Source organism: Egretta garzetta, unplaced genomic scaffold (assembly GCF_000687185.1).
Source record: "Egretta garzetta isolate BGI_Z169 unplaced genomic scaffold, ASM68718v1 scaffold51, whole genome shotgun sequence".
Lineage (NCBI taxonomy): Eukaryota > Metazoa > Chordata > Aves > Pelecaniformes > Ardeidae > Egretta > Egretta garzetta.
The window spans coordinates 5,007,344-5,026,354 of record NW_009258549.1 but is presented as its reverse complement, the minus strand read 5'-3'; the positions used below and the strand labels follow the sequence as shown (position 1 = coordinate 5,026,354).

Here is a 19,011-nt window from a genome sequence, read left to right as displayed (position 1 = left end):
GTAATGAAGGGGAAAAAAACCAACATGAAAAACCCCCACAAAAAAACCCAACCAACAAGTGGTGTTAAAGTAGTCACCACATCCCACCACCAGACCGATGCCCAGCCAGTCTCCGAGCAATAGCTACTTGGGGAAACTCACACACAGAGTTTTATTGCTAAACATGAGGTTGCAGGGTATGAAATATCCCCTTGGTCAGCTGGGGTCAGCTCTGCTGGCTGTGTCCTCTCCCAGCCCCTCGCTGCAGGGGCAGAATGAGAAACAGTGGCATAAGCACTGTTCACATTTGTAATGTTACAATCTGGCATTCATATCTGCCCTGTTAATGAGATCAAACCACCCAATGGTTTAATAGAAACAACACTTCCACAGGTTTTAGATACAAGCCCCCAGACTACATTGAGTTACTGCTTCACAGAGCACCTTTGTTAAAGAATTTCATGAGTCTCTGGGTTACTCTGGGTTTGCATTTATTCACAACTCAGAGTTGGGCCATCACCTCAGTGAGTGGCAAATGAGAATCACAAACATAACACTTTATATATCTTTCTATCATAATTGCATAAAGAGTTTCCATGGTGTTCACAATTCCTCATTTGTTTGGTCAGATGAAAATCCATTATTTTCCACAGGTTAGCATGTTCTTATTGTTCTGTCTCAGTCCTGCTTCTCGATCACAAAGTCCATTGGCTCATCCATCAGAAGTCTTCTTTCGATAGACACCGTGAATACAAGGCAAAACCATAAGAACTTGACCTTTAACCTATCCTCTATTTGTCTGGGCCTACTTTAATTATTCTGTCTACATCTTGGTTTAAGGTCAACTTATCTGATTGTCTTAAAGTCTTACCTTCGTCTCTCTTTATCTACTGATTAACTCGGCTGGTGATTAGTCCAGCCATGGAGGGGGGCTATACAATGGACGTAGTGAGCAGTAGACCATGGACTGTTGAGTTTCTGCTTGCACACCTGCATCTTGGTTGCATTCAAAAGTCAGTATCTTAATATAATAACCACAGGATGATTAATGAAACTAAGCAAAAGCAAAATTATCTTCTTCCTCGATCAATCTTGACTGGGACAAGAGCTCTTTAATTACACACAATCTAAGTAAGTGATGTTCTGAAGAAAATCAAATACATTGAATGTCACCCCTGGAAGAGTTAAGCCTGGACTCCAGATAAAGAGACCTGGTATCAGAGGAAGAGAAGATGTAGCTGAAAGAAGACATCAGGCTAAAAGGAATAGTTATGGGCTGGTATATGTGGAGGTTAGACACCAGTCCAGAAGCTTTGTATCCAACACAGGTAAAGTGTATATGATTATATTGGTAGTATGGACTATTACATTCAGAGATGCACTGGGGCTAAGCTAGAAGGGCAAGACATAAAGCAGCAGATAAACCTGCTGTCAAATACAACAGAAAGAGAGGTGTTGGGCTGAAAGAGTGGTTGGTAAGGAATGGAAGGAACTGGAGAATCAGACTAGCAAACCATTTACCTCTGCAAGCAGAAGGCTGGATGATAGGCTTTACGGTCTGTTTGCCTTCTCTGTTGCAGTAGTTACTGCCTCCCGCTAAAGCCAGGCTCTTCCTTAAGTTACTGTAGCTGCTGCTCAATGTACCGAGCATTTACACAGCTAAAAAATCTATTACAACTGCCCGGCTTTGTTTGGAAGTAACGTCAGTACATGTGGCTTTAAACTCAGTGACCCCAAATTTAATCTCCAGCTTCAGTGTGCGTTTCCTACCCAGCATCGTGTCTGGTGTTGGCACTACACAGGACCCAATGCATTCCAGCCCTCCCTCATCTATGTACTGAGCATCCTGCTTTTCTGTACAATAGAAAGAAAAGGTTACACTTGTTTGATCTGGTTCTATTGGATGGAACTCATAGTGGGCAATTTCATTTATATTCACTGACTCCTCAATTCCCACCAATTTCTTGAAGAGATCTGTGCAATAAACATAGCCATCAGCTTTTGAGACCCTTCGTTTACGGTGGTCATGGATAGCAGCATCAAATTCCTGAGTTACTGCTATGCCATATGTCCGAGCACTGACTCTTGAGGCAACAATGCATGGATTGACTCCAAATAAAACAGCCCCTTTTGCGATGGCCCCTTGGGCGTCCATTGGACAAAGGATATGATACTTCTGGCTAAAGGCCTGACTGATTGCATCTCTCAAGATGATGCTAGGTGCAAAGCCTCCCACAAGCAAAATGTACTGGACCTTGGCCATCTCAGGCTTTTTAAGAATTTCCCTCAAAGTACAAATGATATTTTTGATACTGTAGTCAAAAAAGCTCTTCATTTTCTCATACGTAATCATGATCATCCCGTCACACCACACAGCTCCCTTTGCTTTTTCGAAGAAGTGGGACATGTCCTTCTTGCATGTTGCCACTTTGGTCAAGTTGTAGTAGCAACGTATGCAGACCGCCTCCTTGCTAGCAGAGCATTTCTGCAGACTGAAGTTGTACATCATTTGTTGTAATTCGGTAGGGTGGTTCTTTACATATTCATCCCATACACCGTCATCAAATATTTCCTTGAGGAAATCAGTGAAGTTTTCATCCACTCTGTTGCCTCCCCATCCACCTCCAGAAGCCTTGTGTAACTCCTTCAGGCAATGGTTTTCTTGGATCTCATGTACTGTGATGTCTATTGTGCCACCTACACACAGAGAGACAAACACAAATGAAGTCAGCTGTTTTCTTTAAAGCACATGAGGTACTTACTTTCCACTGAATATAATCTCACCTTCTGAACTCCTGGTCCACAAGTGCACGTTTCTGCGGCTTTTCTCATCCTCACTCCTCTGCTGTTGCCTGCACACCTTTAGATTTCCTCAATTTACACACTTCTGTTTACAAGCCTGGTCTCTCAAGGTTTCTACAATAATTGCTGATGAGAGCTGGATGCTCTGACTTGCTCCCTGCACAAGCTGATCTCCTTTCTGTTCATAAAAGGAGACTCACCTCCTTACATAGAGAGTTGACTCCTGCCTCTTGATATGCACGCCCTGAGTTAAGATGAGCCAGTGGTGGTGAGACTGTCCAAAAATTGGGGTCCTCTTGATGCCTTTTCAGTATTTATTCACCGTCACCAGACTGTTCTGGCAGGGAATTCATGTTGCACCAAAAAAACCTCACACAGGCAACTAGAGAAATTACTAAGAAGGGCTCCAATACATATTCTTAATGACTTACTCTACAGGGCCTGCTAGCTAATCTCTTTGGTCAGCTCGCCGGGCACTACTCTTGGTCCTACAGAGGAGGCTGTGAGCTCAGGCTATACAACGGCACGTGGGTGCGCATTGGTGGCTGGCACTGGGACACAACTCAGGCTGATCTGGTGTGACGGCAGGAGCTCTCGCTATAACTGTCTGGCCTGAAGTGCATGGTGGCGTAAGACCCTCAGTGACATCCGTTTGCCATGGATCAGGCCTCTAGCTGTCCTGTCCTTTCCTCTCATTTTTCTGCCTGCCCGTGGGATCTCATTAAGTGAGAAATAAAAATAAAATAAAAACCCCATGACAAGCACAGCAGCAGAGCCCAAGCTCTAGGACTGCACTGCAGACCTTTGAGGACACTGCAAAACAGCCATGCCCTGCACTCAGCAAAGATGGTACCTGCTAAACAGGGAAAAATTTACCTCCACAGTCGACAACAATATACTGGATCCCAGGGGAGTCTTCAAACTTCTTCTTGTCACTGCTGTCTACCATAAATCCTTTCTGTGGCAGCTGTTTGCACCAGAGAGACGCAGCCTCCGGCTCCAGGGCAATAATCAGCTTCTCAGAAATCATGTCAGAGATGAGTCCAGCCTAAAATCACAAGAGAGGGGTGTCAGTTCAAGGAAAGGTGGCAAGATCACTGCTGGACGAATGCCACCTGCTAGGGAGGCTGTTCTCACCCCAGGAGCCCACGTTGGGGTGGTGGTTCTTGCACTGCTGAGCTCCATGGGGCTCATTTCTACATGGCAGTGGGGGAAAAGGGCAGAGCAGTTGTTACTGCCAGTCTGGGACATTCTCTCCCGCACCGCCCTCACCGTGGGAGATTTCTCTCCCGGATAGACTGAAATTTGAAGTACAGGTTCTTTAAATGTTGAGGCCTTCCTCTGTCTTGATGGATAAAGAATCTCCAAAGATAATCTGAACAAGTGGGATAACCCCTGCTTTTACCTGTTTTGCCGCCAGCCGCATGAACTGCCTGGCAGCAGCACTCCATATGGCCGGGACGGTAATGACCCAGGTGACCTCCTCCTGGTCACAGATGGTTTGGAAAGAGGCCTCTTGGATGGTGTTCATGGCATGATCCTTTAGGTAGCGCAGGCTTTCAGAAAAGACCGTCAGGGCGGGAAGCATCTTTCCGTTGCTGGCTTTCAGCTCCATGCCAGAAGTGACTTTCTACAAAAAATGGTGTCAAGGTCACACGGGGCAGTCTCAGCAAGAGACCTGTCCCCTTCTCACTGACCACTGCACAACACATGGCACAGAAGGAGGTCCTGTCTCCAAACCTGGGTAAATTCCAAGCAACGGCTTCAGTATTGTGGCAAACTGCAGCTTAATGGACACAGATCAGCCACCAAACCACTTACCCATGACATCGGTGATTCAATAGGAAAAATACCAATTTGGTTGATCGGTCAGCTGTTTCTCCTGGGCCAAATTTTGTAAAGACCATGTAGATCCTCCTGAACAGCCAGTGGGGAGAATTGTACATTCTATGTGACACCACCATACATTTCCCAGGTGTATGTATGTATAGAGACTTCACACCTTTCTGGTTGCCCCTATACTTCTGTGTATGGCATTAACAACATATATGCTGGACAAACATGTAGACAAATAACCCTCTGGTCTGACACATAATGTGTCTCCTTGGCTTATATATCTCCCTGAGTGTATCTTGAGGCAGGTGGCTGCTCTGACACTGTTTTAGTCTCTCCCAGGAGACCAAAACTCCCTCCGTCAGTCCCTGATTGCCTGCTCTGTCTAGAAAGAGTGGGAATTGTTGCCTGTATCCAGAGAAGTTTCAGGAGACAGCCTTCACCACACTGTGCTTCCCTTTGTTTTGCTTTAGCAGCCATCAAAATGGCCCTAAATTACAAGGATTATCTACCAGATAATCAGCTCCATTAACTTGGGATCCTTTGCAGCCAATGGAAAAAACCAGGCAGATCTGGGTGATGCCTGGCTTAAATAACACACAACCAGGAAAGGGGAGGTGAATCTTATTCTGCAGGTGCAGCTGCATAAGAGGAAAAGAACCTATGTTCATTTTTACTTACAATCTCATTTCTTGTCACTGTTCCTGGCTCAGTTAGGAGAGGTTGGTATAAGGAATCTGTTATGACACAACCTCCAGGCCACTTTCTGTGGAGATTCAGAAATAACTACTTGGGTGTCTGGGAACTGGTGTTCCCCTTTCTTGTCTCTGAGCCCTTCTAATGGTTGCCCGAGAGGTTGTGGAATCTCCATTCTAGGAGATATTCAAAAGCTGGCTGGACAATAGTCCCAGGCAACCAGGTCTAGTTGGCCTTGCTTGAGCAGGGAGGTTGGAGCAGAAGACCTCCAGAGCTCCCTTCCAACCTCAACCGTTCTGTGATTCTGTAATGACATTTCCCTTAAACATTCTCTTCTTGGGTGCAGAGAAATGGGGTTGAACTAAAACCTCTCTCCAGCCCCGTCTGAAAGTGAGTGAGAACCCACCACTCCACAGGTGACACTGTGGCAGACCACATCATTCCCAGCTTTCCCAGGGAGGGAAGTCTTCACAGAGGCCTCCCACCTATCGCCTCTCCCCACATCCAGTTCAGGACTCATTGCTTAGCACTGGGGGATGCCAAAGAGCAGACACGAGACTTTATCTGGGGCTGGGTCTGCGTCCTGGGTTATTCCATCTTTGGGAGACCTCATGGGACCCTGGAGCACAGACAAGGAGGCCCTAAGATAGTCTAATGTTTGGCTGACTGAGCAAATCCAGAAAAAGCTGTGAACAATTCTGAACTAGCACAGAGCCTTTGGAGAGAAATGATAGCCACTGCATGCTTGAAGGACAGCTAGCCACCCTTAAATTGGCGTCAGCATCCCATTTGAGGGGAGGAAGAGACCAGCTAGAGGGAGGTATATAACATGATGATCCCGAGGCTGCCCACCGCCTTTGAATTACAGGAAGCTTCACTTGTTCCCTGGCGAGGACTGAGGGCAGCTTTTCATTAAGAACAAGTATTTGGCTTCACCAAGGCGTGCAGTCAGGTTTCATTGTCTTTAGACGATGAACAGCATCACAAAGAAAGGGCCCGTGAAGCCTTTGCCTAGTTAAGAAAATAAATAATTTCTTCTTCAGTTCATCAAAATGCCCTTTGATTTATGTTCATTCATCCTCGTCAGCCAGATTTACTCAGCCATCTTCACCAACTCCTCTAAACCCCACCCCTCAAATAAATGAGTAGCTCTGACTCCCACTAGCAATAACCCTTCCACTTACTGTGTTGTACAGCTTCATCTTGAAGTTCTGGAAGAAGTACCAGTTGTCAGCTTCGCTGGAGGGCAGGTTCTTGTACTTCATCACAGCATCATAGCCAAACTTCCTGAACTCCCGCTTCTGGTTGAACAAGATGCATGTGGGCGTCTTCGGGGTCTTGAACCCGTGCTCCATTCCCCAGTACACCTGGCGGATTTGGTCTGTACCTGAAGCAAGGGAAAAACAGTACCCACTGTAGGATGTGCCAAAATCTATAGCAACGATGAAGACTGAATTGCTGGCCATGCTCAATGGCAGTGCAGAGGCTCACAGCTCTGAGAGCTACAGAGGAGTAAACAGATGAGATGGCAATAAAACCGAAACTGCTCTGGCTGATGTTGCAGGGTAAAGTTGCCTCCCCCACCAATTCTATTGGCTGGATATAGATATGATACTAGTTACAGGGCAAAGAAAGAGTGCTTATCCTGTAAAAAGGGCTTGTTCCTGTTAGCCGTAGCAGGGAAGTCCCTTTGTGACAGCAAGCAAGTGCCTGACTCTTGCAGTTGGCTTCGTGACCTCCTGGCAGCACAGTCCCCGGTGCTGCCACTATTTTCAGCAAACATTTTCTGTTGCTGGAAAGGCATGGACACACCTGAGCCTTTTTCCTACAGCAGGCGGGTTGAAGGACTGTGTAAGGATGCTGATCCTAGAGGAATGACTGCAGAGAGCAACAGGTATGTTGCACAGGGAGGGTGTCTGGCTAATCCTTCCAGGTTTAACCTTAGTAGGTCTGAATATTTCTACAAAGTCCCTTGGGGGGGTTGCAACAAGGGACTGCAAACATTTCCTGACTGTGAAATATGTCAGTAAAAGCTTTGTTTTCTACCTCCTATCCATCACAGGGATGGTTAATTTCCTCAAATTCAGCTCAAGTTCAGCTCCAAAAGATGAGGCAGATCTTAAACGGGTGTGAGAGGAAGAGAAATTGGGAAGAACGGTATAAACAGTGTGACAGATCCTGGACTTTGGGCACTTGGTCTCTCAGCTCATCAGTTTTGCAGGGAAAGGCTGATTTAAATGCAGATTTTTATACTGGATTGTTGAGCTTAAACAGAAAAAAAAACATGTCCTCCACAAAAGACTGGAGATGAAGTGATTTAATTGAAAAAGAATCCATGCAAGTAAACAAATCCAAATTCTATTTCAGCGGGAGAGGAACAAGGAGGTGCTGCTTGCAGCAGCCATGCAGACTTGGATCAACATAAACTGATGGTGAAGCCTCTCGCTTAGGCTTTCTCTTATGCTGCCTTGCTGCAGGAAGGAGCTTGCTGTCTGCTCCACCTGTATCCGAGTGACAGGAGCCCCTCAACCTGGGATTGTCTCTGCAGTAATAGTTGATGTTAGGGATCCTCATTAGGAAATAGGGCACACAGCAGTTGCAGAAATTAAAATTACCTTGAGAACATATAGCTTTGTTCTTCTCTATTAAAAAACCCCACACACATACATTGATTTCAGCAGAATAGCCGCCTGCATTTGCTGTTCCCCGCACTCTGCAGATCTGGGTTGAGTTTGTTTTTCAGGAGCTGTCCCCGTATCCTGCCCACTTCATCCAGCCCTAACGATTGCTGAAATCCTCCTTCTATTTTTTGCAAACCCTGACCTGTGCAATCCTCTGAACTGTGCCAGGCATCCTCTGGGAAAGTGCTAGCTCACTTGTGCCAAAACTGCATCCAGGAGTGTGCTGAGCCATCATGAGCGCTGGAGCCTGTATCCTGGCTCTGATCTATCTGCTCACGTGGATGTAGCCATGGAGCCTCTGCTCGTGGGGCTGTCTTTTACAAGGTACCTGTTTAGAGTATGTGATTTTTTTCCCCTTTGTTTTAAGAAATCCATTTTCTTTTTTTCCTCAGACCAATACTTGACGTCCCGTGGCAACCAGCAGTCTGTGGAGACAAGACTTCAAGTCTGGAGGCATTATGTCATAATCTGGCAGAAAGGGTGGTGCAGGTGGAAGAAGAAATGAGGTGAACCTGGCGCCCAGAAATTACAGTGTTTAGCGTGGCCCCTGACACTCAGCTGTAGCTGGCATATGCCAGGACAGGCAGGACAGAAGCTTACGAATAAGCCAGACACAAGGAGGACTCTGAGTTAGCGCCAAATTTTGTCCGGGTTATACTGGGAACCGAAAGCCAATTTACAGGAGCTGTTTGATCTGCATCATATAACATGCAAATCTTACACTTTCAGGGTATTTTATCTGCACTATTGGTGCTGACTCATAAAATTGAAAACCACCTACCTGGCAAAGAACAGCCTTGAGGTGTTTTGCTATCTAGGTTTGGGGTTTTTTTCCCCTATGGGCTAATCAGGAACTGGAGGGAAGAAATTTAGCACGTGCATTTCTTAGGATTTCAATGCATACTTGCCTACTGACTGTAATGTGTTTTATTATTTCTTTCTTCCCCTGACAAACTGACGGACAGGAAGAAAAATGTTTGGTTTGGCTCTGTTGACACTCGACTACAATTTCTGGAGAGTTGCCACAGGTAATGTGATTCTCTATATTAAGAATATATACAAGGAGGGGAAAAAACATAAATGTTTCTGGGACTGTAACTGGAGCAGACTCAAGCCTTGGTTATCACAGCTCTGTCCTGCAGGGCAGACCAAATTTTAATTTTCCTGTTTGACTGCATTGTCAAATGAGCTGCCTCTGAAAAAGATTTGTCTTGGAGTGCACATCAGGGCACATGGCATGAAAACATTGTGAGATGAACTTTCATTTCTGTGCAAATACTTCTCTGAATAGGAAATGGCTGCCTTAACAATTTCAGAGGACGCTTGTGAGTAGGTGTGTAGAGGCAGTCCTGGGTTTTCGTTGTGAAAACTGCCTTCTTGTAAGCTAGGCAACCGCTGAGGCAGGGCATAGTGGCTGGGATACTGGCAAGCAGAAAGGAAGTTGTTAATCAGGAGGAAAGAGAAAGAAATAATAGCCTAAATAATAGCATCTTGGGGATAAAATGCCAGCATAAATAATTCTCAGTGTCTAAGGCCAGGAGTGAATAAACTTCAAATACAATAGCTGGATTTCCATACCCTTCCTGAACAGCTTTGTGGAGAAGAGGCTTTCCTGTTGGGATTTCCATGAAGACAGGCTGTGGTATTTTGAAGTTTCTGATCATGGTTGGAGTACCTGTGGAGTCATGAAGGGTTTGCAGATGTGCAGTCACGGATAGCCTGGTAGTGGAGGAATACTCACTCTTTCTGAAACCTTGGAGCTTTCTTCCAGAGTGGCTCTAAGTTTGAGACTTGGGCTGATGTAAGGCAAAGGTTCCCAGACACTGGACCTAGATTCAAATGATGACCAGTGACTTGTGTCCCTGAGTTTGTTTGCCTAATTACAGAAAGCTGTCAGGAAGCCAGTCTAAATCCAGATGACACCTCCCAAATTCAGGTCCTCATTCTTGGTTCGTTCCCAGGTCTGTCTGTTTAACACAGATTGTTTTCTTCCATCTCTAGGCAGTGTGATGCATTCAATCATTACAAGATGCAGGAGACCAGCAACCCTCATCCTCTTTACCAGGATGGACACAGGAGCTATCAGGAGTGAGTATTGGGGTTTTCTGAATTTCCTCTTCTCAGTATTGTCCTTTCACCCACAGCCAGTCATCGTCCTCCACTACATGTAATACATCTACCACCTACCATCTACCAAGGTTAGACAAGCTCTGAACACAGCATTTCTGTGTGCAGTAATGAAGGTAATTTAACTGACAGAGCAGGAACTTGATGGGATAAATCACAAGACCAGAATATTAAGATAAAATGGTATGGCTTGCTCTGAAAGGAGGGGGAAAGAAACATGGGACAAGAGGTCTCCTTTTTATTAGGGCAGTATGTACTTGTTCTGAGATCTGTAATACAGAAGAAGACGACATGATCTCTAAAAACCTCTGGTGAATGATAAAAAGCAAAAAAATTTCCAGCACTTTTAGGGTGTGAATCTGCAACCTGCCTAAGGTCATTGTATGGAGAGGGCCTTTTTAAGTTGTAGTAGCATCACCTGAAGAGAAACAAATTCTCCCAATGGAAATGGGAGAATTTCACCCACTGGAGGAATAGGAGACTGACATTACCCAGACATCTGTGGAGAAAAGAATCCAGGAGAACAGAACTCTCTGGAGGGTTTGGGATGTTTGTTAATAATGTTTTGATGTTAAAGATGGAGAAAACAACTAGAGAAAAGACAAAAGAAGATTCTAACAAGTGGAGAATACTTGTGTTCTCTTCAAGCCTTCAACCTCTGATCCTCACAACCCCACCTTGCTTTCTTCTGATGTAAATAGTTTTCTCCTTGATTTCAGCAATAAATCCTAGGTGGGGCGTTCGGGGAGAGGTCATTAAGTTCCCCTGGGGTTCTTCCTGTGTGCTCTGGGCTTTCCCACCTCATGGCTTTTTTGCTGGAATCCAGACTATTCAGTAGGGGCAAGTCTGCTGTTGTCCCAGGGTCCAAGTACAAATAAAGAGATCTCACAGAAGAAATCTTTTTCAGAGCATTTCCTGGAGGTGTCACCCAAAAAGAGCTTCAGGAGAAAGAGGAATATATGAAGCTGAAAGAGAAGAACAAAGAGCTAGAGGCAAAGTAAGGTATTTTTTCAGATTTCTGATGCAATGTGTGTTTCTACACTGAGAAGCCACATACTTCTTGCTTCCTCCAGTCCTTAGGGACTCTTTTGTTTCTGACCAGACAGCCTAGACACCTTCTCCCCAGACTTTCAACCAGCCAGCATCACTTTGTAACTGATTTCTGGGAGATGGCTTGGATTGTTCTGGAAAGGGAAGGAGATGTTCCCAGGTGACCAAGTTCATAAAAGAAATCAGCCTACAATGACAGTCAAAATGCTGCTTTTTGACCAGATTCCACTGTGATCATGCAAAACTGACCTGAGAAAGCACTATTTCCCACATGTAAGCTGCTAGCCAGCTATACAGTACAGTGGAGAAATGCATCATAGAAATCATGTGATTCATGAAATAGATTCATAACATGCTGTAGAATAGTTACGCTTATTCATTGTTTCATCTTGTCTTATCTAAGTTTTTTAATATCCTTCTTGCCCTAGAAACAAAGAGCTCTTGGCTAAAGCAATGGGCATGCACAAGAACTCTGAGAACATGAACGACCCTTCGCGTTTTTCTGCTGTGCTGCACACTTATGAGATGCTCAGGCTACATGGCTGGGAAAAATTCAGGACCTCCACATACCCCTTTCTGACGTATGAAACTGGCAGCAGCATAATTCGGGTTTGCTCATGTCCATTTTCTCAATCTGGCTTTTATCAGGTCAATATGGTGTAGCCAGCATGGCAGGCTTTGAGTATTAATATTCCTGTATCAGACAGGGTTGGGGAATAAGTTTGGGTCTCTGATTTTCCAGTCCAGCAGGGCCTGCATAATGCCATAGAGAGCAAACTGACGGTGACCTGCTTCTTCCTGCCTTTCAGAAGGGCACATTCAAATCCCAGTCTCATATCTCACCCATGTTAAGCACAAGTGGGAAAACATAGTCCAGTTGCATTATAGTTAATGCTTTAAGTATTAGAATCATAGAATCATAGAATCATAGAATCATAGAATCATAGAATCATAGAATGTTTAGGGTTGGAAGGGACCACTAGTGGTCATCTAGTCCAACCCCCCTGCAGTGAGCAGGGACACTGCTAACTAGATCAGATTGCTCAGAGCCCCATCCAACCTGGCCTTGAATGTTTCCAGGGATGGGGCCTCCACTACCTCTCTGGGCAACCTGTTCCAGTGTTTTACCACTCTTAGATGTGGAGACCTCATTCTGATCTCTGACTCACTGCTCTGATGCTGGGGGGATCTGAAGGAAAATACCCAAATGGTACACCTTAAAGTATGAGACTGAGATGAGGCCTTTATTAGTATTGGTTGTGATGATCAGGCCCTACAGATGCTGAAGGATGGGCTTCAACATGCAAACAGCTTGATGAAACAGTTTATTTCCCAGGTACTGAAGTCATATTTCAATCAATTAGTGGCCCTGCAATTTAATCTAATGCAGATGTGGTTTCAGCACATGCTTTCCACACTACACCTCTCGTTCCAACGTGATTGCTGCTGTAATCAGCTGTTGCCTTTGCACTGCAGAAGCTGTTTGCTGCCTGTGAGAAAGACATACGTCAGAGAATAAAATCCACATTAGCAGCTCTTGGCATTCCATCTCTGAATGACACTATGACCGACAGCAAAGAGGTACTTTATGTTTCTGTGTAGCTGGACCCAGGCAGTGGGAAAACATCTGTATCTGTCATTCATTTAGAACTTAGCTTCTGCTAGGGACACTGCTCAAAGTATATTGGCAATGACAGTGGGGATAACTTATGAGCTGAGAGGGATGGGGATGTGAACAGCTGAGGTCCAGCAACCTTTCTGTGTCCCACGATACACAGACATACACTGCATTTCTGAATTGTCCAGCTAGCTGAGGCACATCTATAGGGGCATAAAGCATTTTCCAGCCCTGTGTTGCTTTTATGGGACCTGCTTCCAAAGCTTGAAATGGGCAGCTTCTTGATTGCTGATTGACACAACCTGAGAAATGAAAATTGCCAGTGCTCAGGGACTGCACTGCTGGCTACACCACATGCTAACAGCCTGCTTTGTACTGTGCTTGGTTTATAGGGGGTGATGGAACAGATAAGGAGTCTCTTGAGATATTCCTATCACCAGAACAATTCAGACATTTTCAAGAAAATTGTCATGGTGAGTAAAGATACAGCCCAAGAACAGGGGCGGTGGTTCCATTTTCTGGCATGTCCATGCAGCTTGGTATTTAAAAAAAACGGGAGGTCTCCCTTCTGCTTGGGGTTGTTTTCCACTCATGGTCAGGGTCTTCTGGCCCATATACTCCCAAATATTCTCACAGGCATGGAGAGAGGTACGTGTAGCCTTGTAAGGGAGATACAAAGCTACACCAGGAACAAGGGGGAACGGCAAGACGGGCAGGGTAGTGCCCTCACCAACAAGAGCACAGTCCCACCAGATCCCAGCAAGGTGCAAAGAGCAGGGCCGGTGGTGGTGATCAGGGTCAGCCACAGACCAGTGATCACCGGGCAAACCCACAGTGACCAGGCAGGTCAAGACCAAGCTAGGAAGTCGGTCTGTGGGTGAGGGCGAGGAAGGCTGGGCGCAGGCATCCCAACATCACAGCTCAGGCAAGCAACCGGCCACCACTGAGCTTGAATCAGCTCCCAGGCCAAGTGGTAGAGGGTCTGCAGGTAGAGCTGAGGCTTCTCACAACTCCTTCTCACACCACCAACTTTTTCTGCCAGCTTAGCTGTTTCCGCAGCCATCAAAGCCAAGGTTGTATGGCCATGCTATATCAGAGCTGACCCTGAACACAAGCAGCCAAACCCCTGGGGAGACAGGGGAAAGCTTGCAGAGACTGCTGGTGTGCACAGAGCTATCTAAATAGACTATACTCTAGTGGTTTTTTTTCTGGGAAATATATAAGTATGTCATATATATCACACACATACGAAGATTCCAAAGAGCAGCTTCTTCCTTCTGCATCTTCCTGGGCCTTTCTAAAAGGTCAGCCTTATCAAGCTCTTTGCAGATCTCTCTGTGAGGAAATATTGACAGTTGCTGGATGCTGGAACAGTCCAGAAGCCAGGACTTAGCAAATAAAAGAACCTTTAATGTGACTCTGAGACACCTGCGTGTTCCACTCGAATGGTACCATCAGCTTTGACAAATTAAGTTCTTCCATGCTGAGTTCATGTGGAGCAGCTGCACAGAATGAGAGCAGGGAGGCAATGTAATATTACATCAACATAATATTACAAAGCTGAAAATTGTTCTCACTTGATTTTCAGCAAACTGAAATTGACCCTGGAACGGCCAGTCAAAGACAGTTCATGGTGCAGTGCTGTCAAGTTTATTGTTTGCTGCTTCTTCAGGACCCACCGGTTCAAGCTGTGTGGAACCTACAGGAAAGCTCGTTGAAATCTTCAGAGCACGTGGACAAGAAAGACAGGGAGCACTGGAGAAACCCAAAATTTCTGTGGCCCGTAATGAAATGTGGGGAACAAGTCATTGGGAAAGGTGTAGTCTGGGATGAAAAGTAGCATGACTTCAGAGTCAGGCTACTCGCTTACATGACCACAAGAAGATGAAACAGCTGCTGTGCAATATGCTGCTTTTCTTTCTCCCATGAAGTGTCTGCTTTTCAGAGCAAGTTAGATGCTCCTGGCTTAGGACACCTAGGATAAATCATTACTTGCAACCACGTGTTAAAAATTGAAGATGATTGCCTCAGCAGCATGCATACATTTTGTGTAACATTTATTACTTGCTGTCTCTAAACGGCATTTGTGTGGAAAGAGAATCTGTGTTTCTAGCCTACCTTACCTGCTCTTCAGGAACGCTTACAACATTGTCAGATAGCAGTGGGGGTCTCAGCCACCCTGTGGAGGCACTTGCCTCCTCACCAACACCATGTGGTAGGACCAACGCTTTGCGAGACCCCTAACAACAGTGGTATCACTGCCCTCCCCTACAACTATAGCAGGTACACAAACTGCGGGCTCATGCTTTCTGCTAATGAATAAGCAGCAAGGATGAAGATGGCCTGGGAAACAGGCATCCTTCTTGGGTAAAAATGTACTTACATGAGAAAGAGATCGAGGCGCTAAAAGACAAGGCTACGACAGACTCTCAGAAGACAGGTGTGCGTAGGTATATGTACCCAGCCACAGACATGGAGGCCCACTCTTACATGCCAAAAGGCCACTTGTGTCCACACAAATGCCACCTGCCTGTTAGTACTCAGCTGCTTTCCCACATCTGTACAATTTACCACTCCATAGCCCTTCAGCTACACACCTGCCACAGCTCTTGACCAAAGTGCTCTAAAAGCTGTATTTCACAGCGTAAGGGGGAGGCAGCGAGACAAACGCATGTTTATGTGGTCGCGTGACAAAGCATTGTGAGAATCTTGAGGTTTGCCAAATAAAAGAAAACTTGAAATCCTGCTGTGTGCCTGCCAACTCCCTGCCTTCAGTTCTGCTTTCTGGTCCAGCAGTTTCTGTGGCTGCACAAACTCCCTGGCATTTTCTTGAGGGACCCCAGAAAGAAAGGCAAATTTCTGAGCATCCATGTTTTATTTATAACCTGCTTAGAAATTTTGTTAGCCTAATTTTTAAGACTGTGGCTCCTTCAGTCAATCTGGTTCTGTTCTGTGTATCAGTTTTCGCTCTGAAGCTCATCACTTCTGCAGCTTCTCATGTATGGTCCTTTCCTTCGACTTTTTCTTTCCTTAACATCTTTTTTTGCTGGCCTTAAGCTAAAACACTCAAGTTACAAAGGTTTATATTCCAAAGGCTGATTTAAAAGCCTTGAGAAAGTTACAAGCACTGCTGCATCCTTTCTAGTAAGCTTCACACACACGTCCTAGTCTCTCTTAACACCAGGAGCAAACTGTTTGCTCTGTTTGTGCAACACCTAGCAGAATCCAGCAGACTTGGGCTCTAGGCACTGCTGAAACATCTTTTCCCTGTTACATGTGCTGAGCTGATCGCAAAGGAAAAACAATTTCCCCCTCCCTGCAAAAGGTGTCATTTGGCCTAGAGTGCAGTAGCTCCAAAGCAGTGAATGGGCTGCCTCCTTCCTGTGCAGCTACAGGATTTTTAACTGCTCACAACAGACCAGGTACTTCATCCATTAGCAACAAAGGTCCACTGATGGCCATGAAGTGTCTCTGTGCATGAAACTTCCCGACTGCCAGGCTAAAACATCTCCTGGTGCAAAGGACAACATCTAGCCCATGATTCAGCACAATCTCTTTTCCCCGTTCTTGATGTTTGAGGGTGAGATTTCACTGGGGGTTAACATCCAGTGCACTGGTGTGGTGAGTTAGGCCACATATTTGGTGTGGGTTTCGTTCCTTAAACCAGTCCTACCAGCAAAGTTTCGGGATTTGAGTATCAAATGCCCCAGCTACCTCTAAGCACTTTGGAGCAATCAACAAAACGCCATTGTTTTTGAAAGGTCTCTGGGGGCAGGGATAATGGTTGTGGCTACTGTTGAGCTGTCCTGAGATAGCCTGAAGCCTCCAAACAAGGATGTCCCTGAAGAACAGGCTGAGCCACACAGATACATCCTGCCTTCCTCCATGTTGTACAGGATGCAATCATGAAACAACCCAGAGTTGTCTTCTTTGTCTTCATACCATCATTAAGAGACTTGAAGAAATGCTGCTGCTGAAATGTTGTTCTCCTATAGCTTCTTCCACCCTGTACTTCTTGGGGACAAACAGACTCTTCCGCAGCCTGAGAAGTGTATTGTATTTCCCAGCACCTCCTCCTCCCCTCCCTTTTTATCAGTCAACACAACCATGCAAGAGCCTCCCCCTCACTTGGTCTCATTTGCTGTTTAAACCAAGAGAAGGCAGTTCTGACCTAGACTTTGTTCAAATCTCAGTGGAGACCCTGATAACCTGTCCCTGATCATAGATTCTTCATCCAGAAGAAGGGGGCAAGACTACCTGTATCTCTACACCTTACATCTCACAGAGGGTTGGCAAACAATGGGAGACTATGTTTGCTCATCCCTGCCAGAGATAACATCTCCTGCAAGACAAGGGCTCCGTACAAATTAATTCCCATAGCCAAGTGGGTTAGATCCTCCACCTGGTATCCGGAAGGGATTCCCCTGTGTTACACTATCATCCTACCACTGATGTAGGATTATCCCTGGAGCTGAGGCACAATGGCTTCTCTTCAGCTCTGTAGGATGCAACTAATTGCTACCTCAGTCCTTCACACTTTGGTGGGACATCTGTCTGTCTGCTCCCACCAAAGACCCAGCCTAAGTGTTCTCCTCCCTTCTGCTCTCCCCACTGTCCAGAGAGGGAGAAAGAGCCTACTCCCAGTGGAATTTAAAAACATCACTCATATCCTGGTAGAGACATTGACTGAAACATCAGCAGCACACTCAACGCTCCACTTCTGTCACCCAACACTACAACTTGTCTAAGAAAACAGATTTTCTAGTATCCTCACTGAGGTGAGAGAGGTAAAGGTCAGACCGTACCGCTGAGACATAGTACTGAAGAGTAGCATAAACAGTGCAGCCAGCTGTGGCCTCTCCCCACGCTTTTGGGGTGTTCCTGATAGCTCTCCCTTCAGGCCACTGTACAGACCTGGTTATGCACTTTACTTTACTTTGCTAATAAACTGCAAGGCCAGCTGGGACGGGTAAATGGGAAGTATCCTGCCTTTGGCTTCTCCTGCCTCTGCTACACAAGTCTGTCACTATTTTGACTCTGAGAATCTCTGATCCTGCTCTTTAACCCCCATGCTTTGCAGTAGGAACATCCATAGCTTCAGTGACCCTCAGTGCTTCTGGTGAACTGATCTTACACTGCATTAGCTAAGTAATTTGGAAGACACACAGGCAACATCTGAGGTCTCAACCTTGTGCGTAGCTGGCATCTGTTGCTCCATATCCTAAAGAGCCCCAATTTCTGGAGGGTAGGATATCTTCTGTCAGAGAATAAGCATGCCAGCAGTTATAATCCACAGATACCTGCTTAGCTCTTAGCTGTGTTTTGACCTTTTCTTTCTCTGTGATGTAATTTCATTTATTTCACACATGCAGGAGGCTTTTATGAGAGAATGGATGGGTCAGTGAGCCAGGGGATTTGTCTCTTGTCCCTCAGGCTCTTCCTTTGTAACAGCTGCAAAGGACCAGGGGTCAAGGCTTCAAATATGTGGAGAGAGAAAGTGCAAACAGATGCTTTGGCTCTGAGCAAGTGTCCTGCCCATTGCAAGAAAGCCATGGGACCTGCATGCAGGAGGCCCAGATCTTGGAAGAAGGAGCAAGCCAGCCTCGTGATTATCCAGTGGATGACATTTAGATCATTAGAAGTACGTGGTCAGTGCTGTTAGCAGTGCCCTTAGCGTCTCAGATTTTTTTTTTCTTGGTGTAAAAAGTCAAACTGATGATAATGAAACCTGCAGGTCCTGCAAGACAGACGTCCTCCCTTAGTTATCCCAGAGCAAATGCTTCATAGACCCAGCAGGAGCTCCAGCCCCGCCACTGTGCCTTCCCCTCAGAGGGAGAAAGGCTGACCCCAGACACAGTCACCACCACAGCTAGCCAGCATCTCTGTATCTTCCCAGATCTTGCAAGAATACATAATTAATACTTGGATAGTATCACCAAATTCTCTTTAGAAGGTTTTTCAAAAAAGTGATAACCAGACTCTGGTTAAATGCATGGAGATACATCTCACATGCTCATTTTCCAGAAGGGTACCTGGGAAGGCAAATAGCAGCTATTTCACCAAAAAGTTTCCTTAGAAATTCATTATCACTCACAACAGACTCCTGTGAGAATTAAAATCACTCAAATACCAACATGGGTAATTTTGAAAGAACAACTGGGCAACTGACCTGAGGAGCAATGCTGAGATCTTTCATAGCTAAAGCTGAGATGTTTCAAGCGGTTC

The 19,011-nt window shown here is 45.6% G+C and overlaps 2 protein-coding genes across 7 annotated transcripts in view; one reads left to right on the top strand and one right to left on the bottom strand.

Annotated features, from left to right (window-relative positions):
• The window catches only part of LOC104134351 (heat shock 70 kDa protein 12A-like), a 25,266-nt gene that overhangs the window by 258 nt on the left and 5,997 nt on the right, over nucleotides 1–19,011 (bottom strand). For 4 of the 6 annotated variants that reach the window (XM_035903270.1, XM_035903268.1, XM_035903271.1 and 1 more), the window contains 4 exons: nucleotides 6,495–6,697; nucleotides 4,187–4,411; nucleotides 3,658–3,829; nucleotides 1–2,676 (listed from right to left, as the gene is read on the bottom strand). The exon at nucleotides 1–2,676 is cut by the window's left edge and continues 258 nt beyond it. In XM_035903270.1, the coding sequence (XP_035759163.1) occupies nucleotides 1,631–2,676; nucleotides 3,658–3,829; nucleotides 4,187–4,411; nucleotides 6,495–6,697 (1,646 nt within the window). In that variant the 3' untranslated portion in view covers nucleotides 1–1,630. Of the gene's footprint in view, nucleotides 2,677–3,657; nucleotides 3,830–4,186; nucleotides 4,412–6,494; nucleotides 6,827–9,569; nucleotides 10,007–19,011 lie in introns of those variants that run through there. The other 2 variants (XM_035903272.1, XM_009647881.2) reach the window with 2 other exon arrangements.
• Nucleotides 7,083–18,989, top strand: LOC118453257. The gene is made up of 9 exons (XM_035903273.1): nucleotides 7,083–7,204; nucleotides 8,384–8,497; nucleotides 8,957–9,019; nucleotides 9,993–10,079; nucleotides 11,026–11,115; nucleotides 11,597–11,777; nucleotides 12,645–12,749; nucleotides 13,179–13,259; nucleotides 14,375–18,989. The coding sequence occupies exons 1-9, from the start codon at nucleotides 7,113–7,115 to the stop codon at nucleotides 14,624–14,626; spliced, it is 1,065 nt and encodes a 354-aa protein (XP_035759166.1). The 5' UTR covers nucleotides 7,083–7,112; the 3' UTR covers nucleotides 14,627–18,989.

Excerpts from the sequence above, each read along its gene's own strand:
- LOC118453257 (XM_035903273.1), top strand. The coding sequence starts at position 7,113 with ATGGACACACCTGAGCCTTTTTCCTACAGCAGGCGGGTTGAAGGACTG. Across the intron at positions 7,205-8,383 it reads ATGACTGCAGAGAGCAACAG|ACCAATACTTGACGTCCCGT; the intron begins GTATGTTGCACA and ends TTTTTTCCTCAG. Across the intron at positions 8,498-8,956 it reads CAGGTGGAAGAAGAAATGAG|GAAGAAAAATGTTTGGTTTG; the intron begins GTGAACCTGGCG and ends ACTGACGGACAG.